The 20,384-nt window shown below is 52.7% G+C and overlaps 1 protein-coding gene across 2 annotated transcripts in view; it reads left to right on the forward strand.

The window, feature by feature from the left end:
• LOC116946545 (membrane-bound glycerophospholipid O-acyltransferase 1-like) overlaps window positions 1-13,248 on the forward strand; it is an 85,346-nt gene extending 72,098 nt beyond the window's left edge. For both annotated transcript variants that reach the window (XM_032961526.2, XM_032961528.2), the window contains 6 exons: window positions 959-1,151; window positions 3,077-3,180; window positions 5,200-5,264; window positions 5,923-6,055; window positions 8,811-8,962; window positions 10,744-13,248. In XM_032961526.2, coding sequence (XP_032817417.1) covers window positions 959-1,151; window positions 3,077-3,180; window positions 5,200-5,264; window positions 5,923-6,055; window positions 8,811-8,962; window positions 10,744-10,876 — 780 coding nt within the window. In that variant the 3' untranslated portion in view covers window positions 10,877-13,248. The remainder of the gene's footprint in view (window positions 1-958; window positions 1,152-3,076; window positions 3,181-5,199; window positions 5,265-5,922; window positions 6,056-8,810; window positions 8,963-10,743) is intronic.
• Window positions 13,249-20,384: the final 7,136 nt, after the last annotated feature.

Here is a 20,384-nt window from a genome sequence, read left to right on the forward strand (position 1 = left end):
TATGGTCTGCTTTGGATGACCACAGTCACACGTTGGAGAGTTTTAAATTTGTGGATCAGGTATCCGCATCTGCCGTGGTTTGTGTGCATGCGGTTTAGAGCTGACCATGAGCTTCCTGGAAGATCAAAACCAGAGATCTTCTACGTGGACATTGGCTCGTTTTTGACCGTCAATCGGATGAATTTTTAATGTTTTTGTCAACAACATGTGAATCGGGGCCGCTCGAAGCGACACGTTTCGAGTTCAATGGTCAATTTGAGGACAAGCCTCACTGAGTCTCAAGATGCTTTGTTCAGGAGGGTCTTGTCAAGTTTTCACAGTCAGGGGGGGGGCAGGGGCGGGGGCAATGGTTGCTATGTACATTTTGCTATGAAGTAATTTCCCGGGTGACTATTCAAAATTGTCCATTGTGGACCATGACGCCGGCGAGGAATGACGTCACGGGATCTTTTGCGTCCACTGTGAAGCAGACGTCGCTCGGTGTTGTTACCGTTCATACACGCACACCGCAGTGTTGGCCAGAGCGGCCACTGAATTCTAACCGCGAACACTCTGCAGAATCAGACTAGAGGAGGATTCCGATGAGCCATAAAGCTCTCTGTCACGGTGTCCAGTAGGAGCGGGTCAGAAAGTTACGACAACAAGTGGCGAACACAGCGACCCGAGTTCGATTCCCGCTCACGACCACCAACACCACTGACGGTTATCTGAACCGGTCCTGGGCCTCCCCTAAGTTGACTCGGCCTCAAATGAGTACCTCGTGTGGTGTGCAAACATCGGCACTGGGGAGTCAATGGTGGTCAACGGTGACCGTGCGTGGTAGCAGCCGCCCATCCCCTCGTGCGTCGTACTGGCCTTCATAGGTGCCACTCACTAACAGCACTTGCGCCAACAGTCCGTTAATAGCTGTACGGGGATGATGTTTGTCTTTGTCTCTTGACCCCCGCCCCCACCATAGAGCGCGGTGATGTACAAGCTGGCCGTCGCTCTCGTGTCGCTGGGGCTGCACCTCACGGTGGCCCGGGGCTTCCCCGTCAACTACAACGTGGACGAGCGCTTTGTGCAGACCGAGCCGCTGCATTTCCGCCTCTGCTACCTCTTCGTGTCGATCCAGGCGGCGAGGCCCAAGTACTACTTCGCTTGGTCCATCGGTGAGTCCCGCCCGCCCTGGCGCAGGCCGGGAACCACCCGAGCGCCCCGTGGTTTGCGTGGATTTTAGTTTTTCTTCCGGGTCCTTTTTTTTCCTGTTCTCTTCTCCCCCTCCTCCGCGTGTAGAAATCTACGTGCGTCGAAAGCATTTGTCTGATGGGCCACTTCGTTGAGCAATTCGTTTGTGACGGGCAGGTGACTTCTGAAAAAGAGCTGTGTGGGCTCAGCGGTGCCTTACCTGCTGAAATAAAAAAAATAGTTTAGTTTCATCGCGGCGCGGCACATTCTGTCTTTCTCGCCTCGGTTTGTTCATCTAATTTTTAGAAACCCGATCTTGGGCTTTTAGGAATTCAGCGTCAAATGATATCGGATGGTTACGGTTCGGCGTATCTCTAGTGGTGGTGAAGTTCATGGTTGAAATCCCAGTGGCCGCCCTGGTTAATACTGCGGGCGTATTGACAATAAGTATATGGGCCGCCTGCCACACAGTGGACGTTAGAGAGATCGCGCGACGTTGAAAGAGCCGGCCGTGTGTGTGTGTGTGGGCACATCGCGGTCAAAATTTATCGTATTGAGAAAAATTGCAGGCAAACAACTGGATTGAGTAAAACCACGAAGCAATATCGCCTCCTACTGGCAGACTATATCCGTCTGTGAAACATCGTGCCTTTGTGAGAGCCCTGATTACATTATGGTAATTATAGACGTAACAAACTAGGTTTGGCTCCTGAGGCATTTCATAACTCCGGCTCGCAGGACGCCCGCGACCCTTTGTAACTCTTCATGGTGACCAAAAAAATAAACCCTCCGTTCACGCAACTCAAAGCGCTGCACCACACACACACGCGCACTTGGAGGTTGGAGGTCACGGAGAGCTGCAACGTAGCCGCTCACACGGACTGGGGCTTGAGATTGTACTATTTTGTATCTGCGGAATATAGCCGTAAACTCGCGGTGTGAATGTTGTGTGTGTATGCGTGTGCGCGTGCGCGCGCGTGCATACTTGTCAGTGCATGCAGATAAAGTCCTATCAGTGAGCCTCTCTGGCAAGCGAGGCTGTGCTGGCTAGGTCATGTAGCACCGCAGCGCTCCCCCCGCAACCTTTGTTTGATCGGATAAGGAGAGATAAGCGGGGGACAGTGTGGGCTACAGGAAGAAATGGGCTCATGTGGTGCAGGGTGACCTGGAGTCGAGTGGAATTGCCAACGGGCTGGCACCGAGGGCACCCGACAACAACGGGCGACGGGGTGGTCAAGAGATGCTGGCAGACAATGAGCAGACAGGGCCTAAAGTGAGCGTTTGGCTAAGTACGGTGCACAATAAGTTATGCATACATTAATTTAGTACGGTTCAGTACGGCTGTTGTCCTCTTCTTGAGGCAGCTGCTGCCCTGGGAAATGTTGCACGGCACTGACGTGGATCTTCGCGTCCCCGTTACTGCCAGGCGCACAGTGATGCACTGCTCGAGACGATGTTTGTTGAACTTCTTTCGCACCGTACGTAGCCAACTGTGCTAATCGTTATCCTTACCCCTTCTCGTATTGTGAGATATTTTTCTTCCCGTGATATGGCGCCGGGTTTTTCTCCTTGTACCTATCAGAGTCCATCAATCAGAATCGTTATTTATACCGGAGAAATCCGATGAGCTGTGAAGCTCTTTTTTTTTCCACAGACGTCCAGTCGGGGAGGTCCGGAACGTTAATACAACAAACAATACGAAAACGCGATAGGAGTGCAAAGTATAGGAAGGGCAAGCAAATCGCAAAAAAATCTACCGATAAAACTGAACAATTTTCATTTCACGTAAGAGGGGCCAACCCTCTCGTGAACACGCATGCGTGCGTTTGTGTGCTGCGCGCCGTGTGCTCGCGCACGCCGTGCGTTTTGCATGTGCGCGCTCACGGGTTTTGTGGGCCTCTTTTCGCAGCGGACGCGATCAACAACGCGGCGGGGTTCGGGTTCAACGGCTACCACAAGAACGGCGAGGCTCGCTGGGACCTCATCTCCAACCTCAACATCTGGAACATTGAGGTTCGGGCAGCTTTCTGACGCACCGCTCACCGCTCGCCGCCCACCGCAAACCACCCACCGTGCACCGCGCACCGCGCCGATGGGTCACGGGGACGGCGGCGGTTGAGTCCGCGCGGCGCAGTTGGCAAAGTGCTACAGAAGGGACATTTCCCGAAACGTCGCCTATTATTATTATTATTTGCACCTCCCAATTATCACGGTTGGCTACGTGTGGGTGCGGAAGATGTTCAACATTACATACATGCATTTATTTTTCTTTTAAGGCCACACGCAGTGTTACTGACGAATGTGGTGAGCTTTATTGTTGCTTGTGAAGAGGAGTCGGAGACTGGTTAAGCGCTTCTTTATTCTTCAAACCACAGCCACACTCGTTCCTCAAACCAACCCCGAACATGCGTCTCGCAGCCCCTTTTAAACCCTCTATCCCCGCCCTCGTTCCCAATCTACATCCTCCTGGTCTCGCACGCCGGGTCCGTGTGACGTCAGTGCCCTTTAACCCTTGACCCCCGTCTAGTGTATTACCCGTGCGTGTGATTGGTGCGTGCTATGCTGAGTGCAACGATTTCATGTCTGCGTGGTGCGAATGCGTGAGGGTGGCTCGCAGATCCCCTACGCTTGTGCTTGCCTGCACCGCTGCCAACGCAGCAGCAGCAGCAGCAGCATCACCAAATGCTTCGCAATTGGGACGTTGAGTTGTCAGTTCGGTCGGGATTCCGTTCAGCCCTCGGCTCCTTCTGAGTTGATCAAATGAGTACCCCGTCGTGGGAAGTCAGCGGAGGTGAGTTTTTTTAATAGACTGGCCCCTGTCGTCGGAATGTGGATTTTTCACCACTGGTTCAGGAGCTATAAATGTAGATGAGCACCACCTCGCACTCGTTTGACCTTTTGAAGACAACCTTTATCACAGTGCACGTAATTAATGTCACAGGACGATGATTGCAGGCGTTCTGCCATGCCCTGTGTATTGCCTGCTGCCTTCACTTGGAGCCAAACAGCTGACATGGTGCTTTTCTCAATCATAAATATGATGTACCAGTGCATCTGATTACACACTGATAATGGACTAACAGTGTGGAATTATCATGTCCTGCCTTTGGTAATCTTATTACAATGACGACTACAATGGCAGCAGTAGCAGAAATGTCAATGAACGTATGAAAGTTTAACTTCTTTCGCACCGTACGTATCCAACCGTACTAATCGGAGGTGTGGGGGAAGGACGAACTAAACACAAAAATCAGTTTTAAAGAAATTAGTTTTTAATCTAGATTTAAAAGTGCATCGCTCAGGTGACCCCCTAATATAAGAAAAGCGTTCCAGACGGCCGTAGAAGCGTATCTGAAAGCGTGCCGTGTGTTGACCATCTTTGTTCGATGGCTATCTAAAAGCCGCTTCTGCGAGGGTGACCGGAGTTTGTGTGATGGTTTATCCTCCCTGACGAGATCGGCAAGGTATTGCGGTTCGTTTGTGGCATTGTGGTTCATCTAAATGCTGTAGCATCTCAAGATGCTTTACAAAAATGAATAAACTCACTTCGGGTAGACGGAGGAGGGTAGGGGGTTTGTAGGGAGATCACGGCAAGGAAGCACCGGTGAGAGAGGAGAGAGAGCGACAACCGTGGCACAACCTGGGGGGGAAAAAATCCCCCACTGGGGCCCAGCACCAACGACAACAGCGACAATCACAACAACAACAACAACAACAACGACAACGACGAGCCTTAGGGTCAGCCGAGGCGATCGGGGCAGCACCAACGAGCTCCGGGGCATCCTCTTGAGGCCCGGAGTCCATTTACAAACGAGTCTCAGGGCATCTGCGGGCTGCCGCGGGGGCCCGTTGTAAACGAGTCTCCGGGTACGGCGGGGGCTAATTATGCGTAACGCACTGTTGTACGTGATTGTGTGCGTGTGTGCGTGCGAGCGTAGACCAGCGCTAATGGTGACTCTTGTGCCGCGGCCATCGTGTTACATTCATGCTTGTGTTGCCCCGCTTTGTGTCCCCGGCGTCCTGTGGTTTCAGACTGCCACCAGCTTCAAGATGTTCCTGGACAACTGGAACATGATGACGGTTCGGTGGCTCAAATAGTAAGGAGACCGCCCGCCCGCCCGCCCGCCCGCACCTGTTCACATCGACGCAATGTACGGTGCGGAAGATGTTCGACATGCATACGTGCATATTGAACTTCTTTCGCACGTACGTAACCGGCCGTGCGTATAGGAGATCCGGGAGGAGGACAACAAACTGAGCACAAAAAGCGGTTCTTAACAAATGAGTTTTTAAATCTTGATTTAAAACTGCATAGCTCCAGTGGCTTCCTGTTTTAATTTTCCTTTGTAATGTTAACACGGTGATTGTTCTATGGAGAGACTGCCCCCCCCCACCCACCATAGCATTGTGGAATGTCCACGAGCAGTACAGGGGGGCTGAGCAGTTGGTGCTGTGGTTAGTGCATTTTATTTTGTGATGGGGAGGGTGCAAGTTCAAATCTTTGCCTGTGGCAAATATCTGAACCGGTGCTGGGCTTTCTCTAGGTCGACTCAGCCTTAAAATATGTACCTGGTGTGGTGTGTAAAGATCACCACCGGGGAGGCAAAGGCGGCAGGGCGTGGTGCTGGCCACCGACCTCCCTCGTGTGCCATGCCAGCCTTCATAGGTGCCACTCGCTGACAGTGTTTGGCCCAACAGTCTATTGAGGCTATACGTGGGGATCTCTGCGCTTGCCTTGTGTGTTCCGCGTGCCAGCGTGTGCTACGACCGTGTCAAGACGTACCCGACGGTGGCCACGTTCGTGCTTTCGGCGGCGTGGCACGGTGTCTACCCCGGATACTACTTCACCTTCCTCACCGGCATCATCATGAGCCTCTCTGCACGCGCTGTGAGCTCCCGGCTCACACACACACACAGCGCACACACACTCCAGAGGCAAATATCCCCCGTGTGTAGCCTTAGCAGATTTTTGGGGCAAGTGCTGCTTGTGAGTAGCACCTGGCACAGCACACCAGGGGGGTGGGTGGGTAACACCACACCTGGCCTTTGTCTTCGTAGTGGTGATGTTTTACTCACCGCACCAGCTATTCATTTGAGGCTGAGTCAACCGAGGGATGTCAACCGTGAGCGGGAATTGAACCTGGGTAACCGGGTTCGTAGCGCAGCGCGCTAATGCCACCATTCCCCACATGCAACCCACCCGCGTGCGCACACACACACACAGAGTGTATGTCACTGCTGCAGAAATTGGCAAGAGGACGGAAGCGGGTTTGCGGTGTCGAGGTTTGTTGGATCTTGAACGTCTTGGCGCATTTGTTATGAGACGGAGCAACCGGGGTTCGCAAGCACCGACTCGTCTCGGAGTTTACCTCCGCGATTCGCCGTCTCTCGTCCAACGCCGGGCTCTGTGGTGAGCGTGCGAGCGTGCGTGCGCATGCCGCTTGGCTTCACTCCGGGACTCCGCGATTATCGGTGTTCCAGTGAAATGCTCCAGGACTCTCGCTCCACGGTTATCAGGGAGTGCCGGTGAAATGCTCCAGGACTCTCGCTCCACGGTTATCGGGGAGTGCCAGTGAAACGCTCCGAGACTCTAGCTACACGGTTATTGGGGAGTGCCGGTGAAACGCTCCAGGACTCTCGCTCCACAGTTATCGGAGTGCCGGTGAAACGCTCCGAGACTCTAGCTACACGGCTATCGACGGGACAGTGTAACGCTTCTGGTATTCTAGCTCCACGGTTATCGGGGAGTGCCGGTGAAACGCTCCGGAACTCTAGCTCCACGGTTATCGGAATGCCGGTGAAACGCTACGAGACTCTAGCTACACGGCTATCGACAGGACGGTGTAACGCTTCTGGTACTTGAGCTCCACGGTTATCGGCGTGGTGGTGAAACGGACCCCGTGTCCTGCTGCAGCCGCGCTCTGCCAACCAAACCACATGAACAACCGGAACGTCTGCCAGGAGACGGGACGTCAACAAGCAAAACATTATTTGGGTAGATCAAGGGGTCGATCGAAGGCCCTCTCTCGCTCTCTCTCTCGTCCGTACGGCTATAAATTGAGTAACATCTATAAACGGACTATCGCCGCCATCTCGTGTCCCATCCTGTCGTTTTGGCGACATCCCGGTATGCGCACCGCGGACTCGCACCCGATGAGACTGTGGTGATTCTCTGCACCGGTCCAAGGCGAGGGCAGAATGCTTCTTCGCTTCTCTTCTCGAACCGCTCGTTCAAAACGCTCTCCGCTTCATTGTCACCAGCAAGTCGCTTTTTCCACGAGGGGATTCCTTTAACTTTGTTAACACGCGGCATGCAACTGGAATCCCCACGTTGGTTGTGAATTAATTTGTTTCTTCAGATCTAGATTAACGTGGTCTGGTTTTTCCATATTTTCCTGGTTATTGACATTGCTGACACGTTCAGAAGCGGAACACACAGTATTTCACGTGCAACAACGAGAACAACCGCCGTTTGCCGCGAAGTGGCGGTGACGTCACCACGGCGCCTGTGCCAGGCTATGTGCATGTTCAGGCCATGGAACAGACCCAGGTCCCATAGGTTGACTGACTGAGATGAGGTATGCTCCGAAGCTATGTGAAGTGTCGAATGCTCGTTGACAGGTCATGGGACAGACCCATGTGCCATGGGTTGACTGACTGAGGTGACTGGCAGATGCACAACCTGTGCCCCCTAATGTGCCAACTTGCCGCATTTTAGCTGCCCGGCGCTCCGCTCGTTGTTGTGAGCGTCGCTCCTTTGCCCTCCGTTGTTGCTGGAGGGGAACTGCCTCCAACTGCCCAGTAGTAGCAGCAGCAGTGTCCTTCACGAGCCTCCTCCACAAGAGGCCGATCTTGAACACCGCTGGTGCCAGCCTTTCAGCAAGTCCACTCCAAACCGCCGCTGCGCAGCTATAAATTTACAATCCTCGAGCCCATCGCACACACACAGAATTCCGCGACGGAGTCATACGTTGGAATTGTCCGCGGGGGTTGCTGCTCGATCAAAAGGCCAACGCGAAACCCGACGCCTCATTTCCATGGCGCGTGAGATACGTCCACTGAATTAGGCAGCGCTCAGTCCCCCGACACCCCCCCCCCCCCCATCCAAGGCCTCAAGTGACGTGATTTGATGCTCTCGGCATCAACAACCTCCATCACAGTTGCTTGCTTAATGAGCACCACATTTGTGGGAAGTCGTCAGTGGTTGTCATATATGAAAATAAGAGCCTACAAACATGTACTTACTTACTTACATGTGTGAACTTTATGGATGTACATGTGTGTTGAACTCCTTTCACACCGTGCGTAGCCATCCCGGGCGGGTGCATTAGCAGGTGGCAGCCCATTTGGACCAAGTCTTTTTTGGCATCTGACTTGTCCTGCAATTTCCTGCCATTTTCCCCGGTCTGCCTTGACCAAAATGGATGGTCGCTTGTTTATAAAAAATGTAGTTTCCGTGTGCGTTTTTACCGGTGGCGTAGGGTGCGCTCATTGACACGAGCACCCCGCCTTGCCGCTCGTCTGAGCAAGGAGACGCTGGCTTCCTGAATCGCCATTGTCGGTCACACGGTGGCTTTAGCTCGCGCGTGCGTGTGTGCTTACGTGCGTGCTTGTGTGGTTTCTCACACCGCGCGTCTCGGCAGATGCGCAACAACTTCCGGCACTACTTCCTGGGCTCCAAGACGGTGAAGGTGGCGTACGACGTGGTGACGTGGGCCGCCACGCAGCTCTCCATCTGCTACACGGTGGCGCCCTTCGTCATGTACGGCATGAAGCCAGCGCTCGACTTTTACCGGTGAGCATGACCCAGCGCCGGGATCTTAGAATTGGGTCGCATGGGCGGGCGAGCGGGGCGGGCGGACGGATCAAAGAGAGCGAGGACTGAGTGAGTGAATTAATGAATGCATGGTTGAGTGGACCGTTGACTCTGGGTGAATGAATGAGTGAATAGGCAACGGAGGCAATGAGTGAGATATAACTGATGAATGACAGAGTGAGTGAACTGGGGACTGAGTGGTTGAGTAATTTAGAGAGTGAATTTGTGAGTGAATCCGTGGGCAGACTTGTAAGCGAGTGAATGAATTGGCCAATTGACCGGTTACTGAGTGCGTAAGTGGGTAGATGACTGGGTGAATCTACCAGTGACCGAGTGGATAAAGTGAATGGCTGGGTTGGCGAATGCGCGAGTGAGATGGCAACAGGGTGTGTGGATGAATGAATAACTGGGTGAATGAATGGTCCAATGAATGAGCAGCTGGGTTCGTGATTGAATTGCAGAATGGATAGATGATGATGGAGTGACAGAGTAACTGAGTGCACGAGTAAGTGAATGGGTAAATGACCGTGATTGAATCAGTGCCCATTGACAGTGGGGGTAAGGCACTGCAACAGTCGGTGAGAGCGTGAATGAGTGAGCAATGGTTAGAACGAGCGACGGAACACCCGACCACGGCGCTGACTTATCCTCCACGACTGAATCAAACGGGTGGGTGACGGAGTGACAGAGCAAACGGGAAGATGAGTGAGTAAAATTGGTGATCAACCGAGTGAATTTAAAAGTGACATTTTGTAAACAATTTAATATGTGAACGAGCAATTGGGACAACACCGGAACTGGCTGAAGTTGTGAGCGAGTGAAGGAACAAACAGCTGAGTGGCTTGGCAGGTGGCTCGGTGAAGAGTGAGATATTACATTAACATTGGCTGGTGCCAAGATGTCCCCTCGACTTAAAACAAATACATCCGACTTACAGAGGTCTATTGATTAATTCCACTCCCCATTTCAACGACGGACCAATACCGTGCCGAGAGCGCTCGACCTGCAAGGCGGAACGTCACAAGTTCGATTCCCAGTCAGGTGTTTGTGCAGCCCAGCATTCATCCGTGTGGTGCATAGAATGCGTACCACTTCGTGGCAAGCCAGTGCTTGCCCTTCACTGGGGGAGTGTAATTTTCATTATTGGCTACAAGCAGATAGAGAACAGTCCCAGCTTTGAGCCTGAAGGTAATAACCGACTCTTGTTGCCAAGGCTAGGGTCTGCTGCCACCTGCTGGAGAAAAGGTGACATTTTCATCCCACAGGCATTCCGACATAAAGTGTTATTAGCATTGCATAGCTAACACTTTATGTGTGAGATTATCAGTGGTTGTCCTATGCAGAGACCGATCCTGCCATAGGAACATGGACTTGCCATTACTTGCTTATTATTAGAAATTCAGGGAGGAATTCATTGGTACGTCTATACCTTATTTGTTCTCTAGTTATCTTATTTTTAGTGACTTGCTTACCTTTTCTCCAATTGTTTATTTTTGTATCGTTTGTTGCTGTAACTTGCTGACCCGCCCACTGCCGGACATCTGTGCAAGAGAGCTTCACAGCTCATCGGATTCCTCCTCCAGTCTAAACAAAGCGTTCCGATATCTGATCATTTGAGCTGAAAGATGCACCGACGTGCGAAACGACCTGAAGAGAAGAGGCTGGGCTTCCGGCAGGGGTTCCGTTTACAATGACGGACGATCGAAACGTGCTCAGGGTCTCCGTCATCTGTCCCCCCCCGCCCCCCCCCCCCCTTGCAGGTCCATGTACTACTGCCTGCACGTGGTGACAGTGGTCATCCTCCTGGTGCTTCCCATCAGGGCGCGACCTCCGACCCCGACGGTCACGGCCAGCGGCCCCACCAACCACACCCAGGCCAGGAAAACACAGTGACCCGCCGCAAGGGCCCGGAGCGGTCCCTGGCCTCGTGGACTCCACTCACAGCTGACCGAACGAACGAACGACTGTCCGACCGTCCGACTGTCCGACCGTCCGACTGTCCGACCGTCCCGCCTGTCCGACCGTCCGACTGTCCGACCGTCCGATTGTCCGACCGTCCGACCGTACGACCGTCCAATTGATTGACCAAACGACTATCCGACCGTCCGATTGACTGAATGACCGACTGACTGACCGCAGTCGACAACCGGCGGAAAGAGGGCTACGGCGGGCGCTTTTGTTTGATACAAATTTTAAATGTTCAGAACAAATGAAATCAACACTGGGGTCTCGGCGTGAGCTCCCCAAGGTCGCCCCTCCTCACCTTAAAGGAAGACACAACGCAAAAAAACAAACAATTGGGCTTGATTTTACTCGGTTATGAATACGATCTTGAGGCGTCAGTTAAAATCAGATTACGTCAGTAATTAATGAATTTTGCCTTCCGACTCCAGCTCCCAGCTATGGGGCAGAATACCCCATAGCTCCCGTTGCACTGGGCTTCAAAGGCTAAAATGCAGCTCCCACAATGCACTGTCTTGTCGCGTGGGAAGCTGGGATCATGGGGCTCCCATCGCATCACCACAGTGTGGCTGCGACGTCACACAAGGGCACAACGCAATGGTGGCGAGCCTGGAAGTCATTTGGCTTTGGCTTTCAAGTATTTTTTTTAATTTAAGAAGCTTCATCCTTGTGTCGCCCAGCCTGCAACCGACGGCCGGGACCGAGATGGGCGTGTAAAGTAAGAAAAGATATATAACCAGTTGATTTTTTTGGGGAAGTGTCTTCTTTTAACCTACAGCAGCACCCCCCTTCTCCCTGTGCCCCCCCTCCCCCCGGGGCTTCACAGCTGAAAAAGAAGTGCCACGTTGAATACGGAGATTCCTGAAGCCACGCGCTTTTCGAGGCCACGGTCGTTAGGGAAATCTACCGTTGGTTTTGGTCGAATCTCTTTTCTTTTCCGCGCCGCCCTTCCCCCCGACCATTGTCGCGATGGCAGAAACGGTTTGCCCGACCGCGAGCGGCGTGCGTGAGAAGCTCCGGGTTCAGCGCTGTCCGTGGGGGCGTGACGAGCGCCAGACCGTGTTCCCGGCACCCTCTGCCGATGTTTGCTTAAACGGCCTTGTGGGTAAATAGACTTAACGAGTATCGAGCCGGGAGGGCAAGAGTGGCGCCCTCCTGAAGACACCGTCATTTGTCGCTAAACAAGTCTGCTAAGAGGGCACAATCTTAGGCGGGATGGTATTTAAAATCCTTGCAATCGATGCGTAATGCATTATATATCGTAAAAACGTATGAACACAAAAGTCACAAAATACCACAAGCAGCTAAACAAGAATGCAAAGGTCTGTTTGAACACTGTGAGTTGCCGAGACGAGGGCTTTTAACCCCCGCTGGCCTTATTGGGAAAACCCAGATGGGGGGTGGATGGTTTGGGTGTGCCGCAGACCTTTGTGGGAGTGTCGTCAATTATGATACCGGGCTTCATGACCGATCGCTCGTTTGTTCGGGGTGTTAAAAAACGCCGCAGGTTTTAACTTCCGGGGCGTGGTACGCGTTTTGCCAAACGTCCGCTGTTCGCGTGTGTTCTGTCGTGCCGATTTTTTTTTTTTAGCAGAGCGCCAGCTCGATTTATTTTGCAAACATGCTGTGTTTCAAATGTCCTGGGGTGCATCCAAGTGCTCGTAAACTTCACCTAAATGTTCACGCGGGGGTTGAACGACACCAGTTGAGAGGGAAGCGTGAGAGCGTTCATGGCGACCACGTAAGAAGTGCTTACCAAAACCTCAAACAATACGGACGCCAGTAACTTTTAACCCGTAAAACACTAACCCAACAATACGCATACCAAAAATCACGACGAGCTCAATGAAAACGGGGCTTGCCTGTGCAAGCCTGTGGGGCCCACACCTTCTTCGCGAGTCACAGAATTGCAGCGTCTACCCCTGGACGGTCTGCTTCTGCACCGCCCCTGCACACGGCATTCGCGCTCTAACACGGTGAGCTCGTGACACTGCCTCCGTGGAACACCCGGCACAGACCAACAGCCCTGACCCCCGGCACGGACGGGCACCGCTGACCTTAGCGCACACCGACACCGCCGCTGGAGCAATGCATTTTCAAACGTCGCAGCGTATGCCAACGATTTCGGTCGAGGGCCCTCTGGCTGTATGCAGTAAAAGCCACATTTTTTTTTTTACGGTGCTAAATGTTTTTATGTTTTTTCACCAAATGAAGCTTCGCACTTGTGTTGTACAGCCGCTGATGCATAGACTAGTTCCACAACCGACAAAGAAAAAATGTCTGCATTTTGTTTCATATTTGGATCGCACCTTATTTAAATGATTTCGAGCCATTTGAAAGGTCCCATGGTGTACACGACAGCGCCGCTCGCCATTGGAGTCTTTAAACTCGCCAAAATATGCCCTGCCCCTGTAAGCCGAATACATGGCAAGGGATAGGATGGGATTGACGTCTCTGTGTGTGTCGTCGATTTAAGTCCGGAACGTAACCGGCCGATGTGAACGACTCTCGACTCGTGACGCTCTGCGTTGTGGCAGCGTGTGGTGCTGAGCCCGGCGAAGTGGTGGGGGGTTAGTGGGGGGGGGGGGTTATTGGAGGGGGTGGGGGGGGTGTGGTGGGGGTGGGTCACACGATGAAGCGTCTGGGAGAAGCTGCCGGAGCGGCAGCGGCGGGCAGCAGTTTCACGTTTCCCAAAAATAATCGGCAGTGAAGTTGTGGCTACTTTTGCACGGCTCGACCTGTGTGAGGTCGTATGGTTACTTGGGCCAAAAGGGAAAAACACAAAAACGAGCCCAGATGTTATGTTGTTGTTCCCTACGATGATGCCGAGATTGCTCTTTAGGGAGCGCGGTCAGGCCACAATTTGAACGCTTGGCCCAAGAGCCACCACCGCGATGTCCACAGGGGCCGACGACGAGGAAGCCGTCCTTCCGTTAGTGGACCGCGATTGCACGGGTTGGTGCCGTAGGCTCACGAGCGGTCGTTTCATGAAACGGGAGACCCAAGCGTGTGACCGTGAGCAACTGCGCTCTGTGTGCGATGCAATCGTTGCATCGGCAAGTCCGCTGCTTCTTTACGTCCACGCGAAACGCCGCGTTGGGATGGAACGCAGCACCGGGTCATTGAATCGGGCAGGTCAAGGCGGAGGGCGGCGGTGCACGCCTGCGATCACGCAAAGGAGCTCAGCGTACGCCGCCCGCCCTCCCTTGCGCAGGGCCGCGCAAAGTCTTTCCAACAGGAGGCAGTGCAAGCAAGTGTGTCATTTGCCTGTTTGTTTTGAGTGTTGTCCACTCGCGTAGGATGGCATTTTCCCCATGCCCTCTGGCTTCCTCGCACGTGCAGTGCAGCATCCGGCCAACCGATCCCCGTGCTGAAAGTGAGTCTCGAAGCTCCGTTAAGCACCATTGGGTTCTACGAAGCAATGACTGACTGCTTGTGTTACAGACATGTTAAAGAGGGCTCGTCGGTCTGACGCCGCAACGCCCGTGCGTGAATGAGTCAAGCAGAAGGGATGTTGCAGCTTCAGTAGCCGAGCGCCCCCTACTGCACGGTACACGGTACAGTCGTGAACGCCACACTAACTGCCTTTTTGTGTTTAATTGTCCTTCCCCCCCCCCCGCACCTCCGATTAGCACGGTTGGCTGCGTTCGGCTTCAAAAGAAGTTCAACTTACGTGGGCAAAAAACTGAGGAGATCACCGTAAGTTGCAGTGGGAGAGGAAGGGCAAAGCGTGGGTGGAGCGCACCAGCCAGCCACACACTGACCCCTACTGCTGCTATCCCCCACCCCACTCGGCATCCAGCCACGACTAATAGCCCGAGGTTTTCATTCACTGTTCAATTAAACAGATTTGAGCAGCGACACTGCGTCGGCAGTGGTGCACAAGCACAAACAATAACGCGTTCAGTCAAGAGCGCAGCCTTGAATGGAACGGTAGATGATTTGCGGCATATCGAGCAGTGGCTCTTCTTCATAGCCCATAGAGGCCAGAGAGGGAGAGTGGATAATCCAGTAGTTGGACTCTCTCTTAATGTGCCATGAAGAAGGGCAATTGCGCTCAACTAAACTTAAAAATTTACCAGCTAAGGTCCACTGAGCTATATAGCTATTTTTCAGATGTGACCCGGCCACAAATGATAGCACAACGAAGTGGCTTATCGTGTGGAAATTTATATCGGCCAGATATCCCTCGGCGCATGTCGATTCTAAATGCGTGGGGGGAAAAAACCTGAGGAGAAAAATCCACGCGACCACGGGGAGAACACGCGCACTTCAAATATACAGCTGCAGGCGTCGGGGTCGGGATCGAACTCACGACCTCCCCGTACACCAGGCGAGGCAGTTAACATCTCCCAGCCACCGTTGCGGCCCCTATTTACTGTTACACAGGCCACCGTTTGTAACCCGCACGCTCCGTGCCTGAACGCGAGCGTTGGCACCGGCGCGGTGTTGTCGGCCTGCCGCGGTTGTGCCATCTCTCCCCGGCGCCGCTTTCCGGTTGTGCCGCGCGTCGTTCGGGGAACCGAATCGAGCAACCGACCGCCCCTCAATCGTCGGGCCGAACGTCGGACGTTGCGCGGACGCCGGACGGAACGACCAAAAAGAGCCAACGATGCGCTTGATGAGCCTCCACCGCCCCACCGACCCCACCCCCCCGAGCGCCGTTAGCCTCACTTGGGTTGCGCCTTGATGTTGTCGTCGTCGGTGATGATTCGACGACTGCCGTGTTGCCGCACGTGTTTCAGGGCCACGCAGGATGTCCGCGCAGAGCGGGGAACGCAGGGGAGGGGGAGGGGCGTCGCGTTGAGCTTCATGTTACAGCTCTGCAAGATTTCAGCACCTTGTCAAATTCTTTGGCCAAGTAATAATTTTGATAGTTCTCCCCCCCCCACCTCTCCCCTTCTCCAAAGCTATATACCCAAGATGAGTGAGGGAAAGGGTTAGTTGAGATCGTGCGTGCGTGCGTGTGGGGGGAATGGCAGGCCGGGCGAATCGGCACGCACGCCGCTGCGCAGTGATTCCCGCCGGCTCGGACATCAGCGAGAGGGAGAGACAAAGGCGGGCAGGAGCGCGACGCTGGCTTTTGTCACGCGAATGCTGGCGGCACTTGCACCCGTCTGGACGCTGAATGGGGGATCTTGGGTCTTCTCGCTTCAGGCCAACATACTCCCCGCAATTTAAATTGCCGTTAAGCGACCTGTCGTAAATGTGCCTTTTGTTTAGGAGAAAAACCATTCAACTCGGCTTCTTTCATTCGGTGAATATCTGTTGTCTGCAGATGTAAATAATCATAATAATAGTACCCGTATGCTTGGTGGCGCCGAGCAACGGAGACCCTCGCGGAACCAGCCGCGGACCGGCGAGTGGTGCACACCGGAAGGTCGTAGGTCGGCGGAAGGGGACCGTGTGCCGCCACCATTGTCAGTTTTAAATACCCACCCCCACCCACCCCCCCACGCTCACCTCAGGTGTGCCTCGTGGTCTTTTCTTTCCCCTCCCTCTGATGAGCGTGAAGCTTCGAACTCGTGTCGGACAGCCCGGAGTACACGGCAAACTCGCCGAACGTGTGGACAAAACAACAGCAGCTTTTTGAGGTTTTGCGCTTTCATCACGAGTATGCTTACGCCATGGCCACAAATTAGTTTGAGACTGCGGTCGGTGATTGTACAATGTGTTTTTAACAGGGCCGATGGGTGGGAAAGTACAACTCAAAGCCACTGATGTATTTGGTTGAAGCAGGCTACTTTGTTAATATTTTATTTAGCGTGGAACGCCAGTGCGGTGGCGAGTGCACGGCATCACAAACTCGGCCACCCGAGTTCGATTCCCGGTCACATCGGTGGCAAGTGAAATCTGAAACCGGTTCCTGGGCCCCCACCTTCACCAACCCCGCACTGACCAGCGTGGTGAAGTACGGTAAAAAAAAAAAACTCCCGTGATCGGCGCGTTGCGTGGGGCTTCCGGTGTATTGACCGGGGTACGTGCAATCGCACTGCTCTATATTTTGAATGAGAATTGTAGTTGACGAAAGCGCCGACACTGGAAATACATTTCAGGAATTTGCTATATTCCCAGCCACGTTTCACTCTTAGGTCGCGCTCTACTGTTGCAGCGGGTTAACCCGTCGACCAGCGGTGTTGGCGACGGTGGTTGGGGTTGCTTACGTGGGGGTTACACCGCGACACGCTGGCCGTTCATTCTGGCCAGTGTGGGTGGTAAAACAAAAAAGGTTAAGCTCGGCTTGCTAAGCGGCGATGGTTGAGAGTGCGCAGGGTGCACTAACTGTGACCTAGCACTTTGAAGGTGGGTTTTGACGGTTCTTACGCTCCGCGGTGATCGGTGGGTGGCAGCGGATTTGCTGACGCGTTTGTAGGGATTTTTGGAGCGCTGACTGCTCGTACATGAGCGGCCTCCGGGCACTCCGGTTTCCTCCTGCAACGACAAAAAAAAAACACACACACGTCTTTAACGAGGAACTCGGAAAATGTTCGATTGCGCAAGACCCTCTTTAAATGAAGGTCTTAAGATACCACATGTTTCGATCAGAGCAATCGCCTTAACACTGTACCACAGCAATCGTTGCGCGGCGTAGGACAAAAGCCCAACGTCCTTTAAACATACAATAACATTTCCATAGGAAAAAAATGCTTAATATCAAGTTGTGGGTTTTTTTCACTTCAATGATACTTCAGTTTTAGTTTAAAAACATTTATATTACATTTCTACCGCGTTTTCTTACAAGGGAATAGTTTATAAGCTCAGGGTAATTTAATTTGTAGGAAACGCACGGAACACTGGTAGCGAAACTCATAAAGCATCGTATGCTGTTCAACTGTCAGTATAACAGAATGCTCTTTTTGTAATTCAAATAATTTACAAGTATTATTGTCATGATGAAACTGCAGTTGGTGTAAATCACGTCTGCACAATACAACTACAATGCACATATATCGTTTAATGGGTTCCGCTGTATTTTCGTTGTCCGTACGTTGAACTTCTTTCGTACCGAACGTGGCCAAGCATGCTCTCAGCGTAGGGCTGCGGTGGTTGCCTGTGAGATTAGAGCCATCATCACACCACACACACATTGGCATTGTTTTATTTGAACAACTATGGCTGGATATTTAGCGACGAGATTACTCTTCCGGTCACATTCTGGCTCGTTGCCAATTGTCAGTGGGAGCTGTCGGTGTTCAACGCTTGCCGGGAAGGTATAGAGAGAGAGAGAGAGACGAGGGTCTTCTGTTCTTTCCTAAAATTAACCAACATGTGATACTGCCGTGGTGCGACAGTTGAGCACACTGGACCCGCAATCCAGAGGTCGCCGGTTCAATCCCCCGGCGCGGCAGTTGAACCAACGCTGCAAGTCTCTTAACACCTCGCCGCCTCTGCCGAGCCATGCGGTAAGAAATGGTTACCGCCGCAGCGAGTCGATTGGCACGTCGCGAGTGACGGGAGTCAGGTACGGCTTCCTCCCACCGCTTCAACGACGTCTGGCCGGCGTGGAAGAGTAGGCCAAATGCCCCCTCGAGGGTGCTCTCTAGAGCGGCCTCTAGTGGAGACCCTTCTGCTGCCAGCAGTGGTGTGAGCGAGCAATTGTAGGGCTGCACCTTTATATATATTTTTTAAAACATAACTTTATCAACCGGTGTGCCATTCAGAATATGCGCGTTCCAGTGGAATGTATTGAAACGGCGGACCAGGTTTCAACTTCTCTGAGTCTCATCTGCATGCTTTGTGGCCCTTGAAATGAACGCTGGCTGCTGAGTTCCCTGCTGGTGTTATCGGCGAGAGCTCTCCATAACGAGAGCCCCTCCATTTGAGCGCAGGAAAACAGTGCGTAAAGGACATCACTACGGCAGATTGCAGGATATCGTTGAATGAATAAATGAGTGAATGGCAATGGAACGGACTCTTAAGGGATTCCGCAATGAGTTTGTATAAGTCGGCGAGTTACTTCTTGTTTCTCTGTTCGTCACCGGTTTTTTGTTGTTGCCGATTTAGTATATGCAGTGCCACTCGTAAGCTGAGGAGGCACGTTCGCACCTTCGCACTGAGCGTGCGTGACCAGTTTGGCGTCCATGAGGGGTTAATCGTCTCTCGTGCCAATAAAAAGTGGAGTTTTCACCACTGACCGAGGGCACGCCAATGCAAAAGAGTGCCACCGTCCCGTTGCTCGTACTGAGCGGGGAGGCACTTTGACCTTTTGACCTAACTTGCTCATCGTAAGAATGAGTAAAATGATGATGCTGATGATGATGTCGAGTGAGGAACTATTGTGGTCTGTGGTCATTGTAATAATAACCAGGTAGATTATGTTGGTTTAACGCTGGTTCAACGCTGGTTTTAACGTTGGGCACCCCCTTCAAACGAGACGTGCCGTTTCTGGGGCTTGTTCGGGTGAAGTATTTTAATACATGAAAACAACACGTCGCTTACCTAGCTGCACAATTGGCCTTAAAACAATGTCATTGACAATATCAGACCTGACATCTCAACTTAACACTAAAATGTATCCTCCGGTAAGCACAACTGCAGTCGAGGGTGCTTATTCCGTCGCTCGCTGCGTAACTGGCAGCAGCAGCAGCGGCGGCTGCAAGCTCGCACCCGTTACGGGTCGGCGTGACGTGTTCGCTTTCACTCAAAGCCGGGCCCCTCTTCAGCGTTCCCTACGGAACACACGCTTCGTGGGCGATCATAGCAAAGTGCGAACCAAAATGTGACGTCGCTTATTAAAATGAAGCACGCGAATCGTTTTCTTTTAACTCCCGCGTCGGTGCCGCCGTCCACAGGGGTTCTTGTTTACGCGTCACGTTTTAGCGTATCCCCGCCGGGCTTGTGTGTGTTTATTTTTAACGGTCGGACTGGGGCTGCCTCGTGCTCTCAATACTTCCCGCCCGTCGGGCTCCACGTTGTGTTTTGACCGCTGACGAGACGTACGCACGCACGCACGTTGAGCTTCTTTTTGTCCGTGCCGTACGTAGCCGACCGTGCTGAATCGGCGGCGCGGCGGAAGAAGAACAGACTTCGGGTCTCCTTGCGAGCCTATGTGTCTATGTTCAGCTCCTTTCGCACCGTACGTAGGCAAGCGTGCCAATCGGAGATTACGCGGCTGGGAAACGTTCGTCTGAAATTGGCGTGAAAAAGAAAAAAAATGGACAATCCGCGCATCAAGCCTCGCAGCGTTGTGTCACGGCCAGCTTGTGCAGTGTTACAGAGTCACGAGTCACGGGCATCAGATCGCTATAAGCAGGCACCGGTAATCCCACATTTCGATTTTGTTTCCAGTTGCGTAAAGAGATTACCGTCACCTGACAAGTATTCGTTGGTTACTTTTTTTTTTTTTATAATTCGTTGGTCAAAAATTGTATCTGAAAACCAAATTATTGGGTTAAATAATGGTACCCAGCAGCTTGGGTTAAGAAATAAGCAGCCAATG

The sequence above is a fragment of the Petromyzon marinus genome, chromosome 27 (genome assembly GCF_048934315.1).
Source record: "Petromyzon marinus isolate PM22_M1 ecotype Great Lakes invasive population chromosome 27, UKy_Petmar_22M1.pri1.0, whole genome shotgun sequence".
Classification (NCBI taxonomy): Eukaryota; Metazoa; Chordata; class Hyperoartia; order Petromyzontiformes; family Petromyzontidae; genus Petromyzon; species Petromyzon marinus.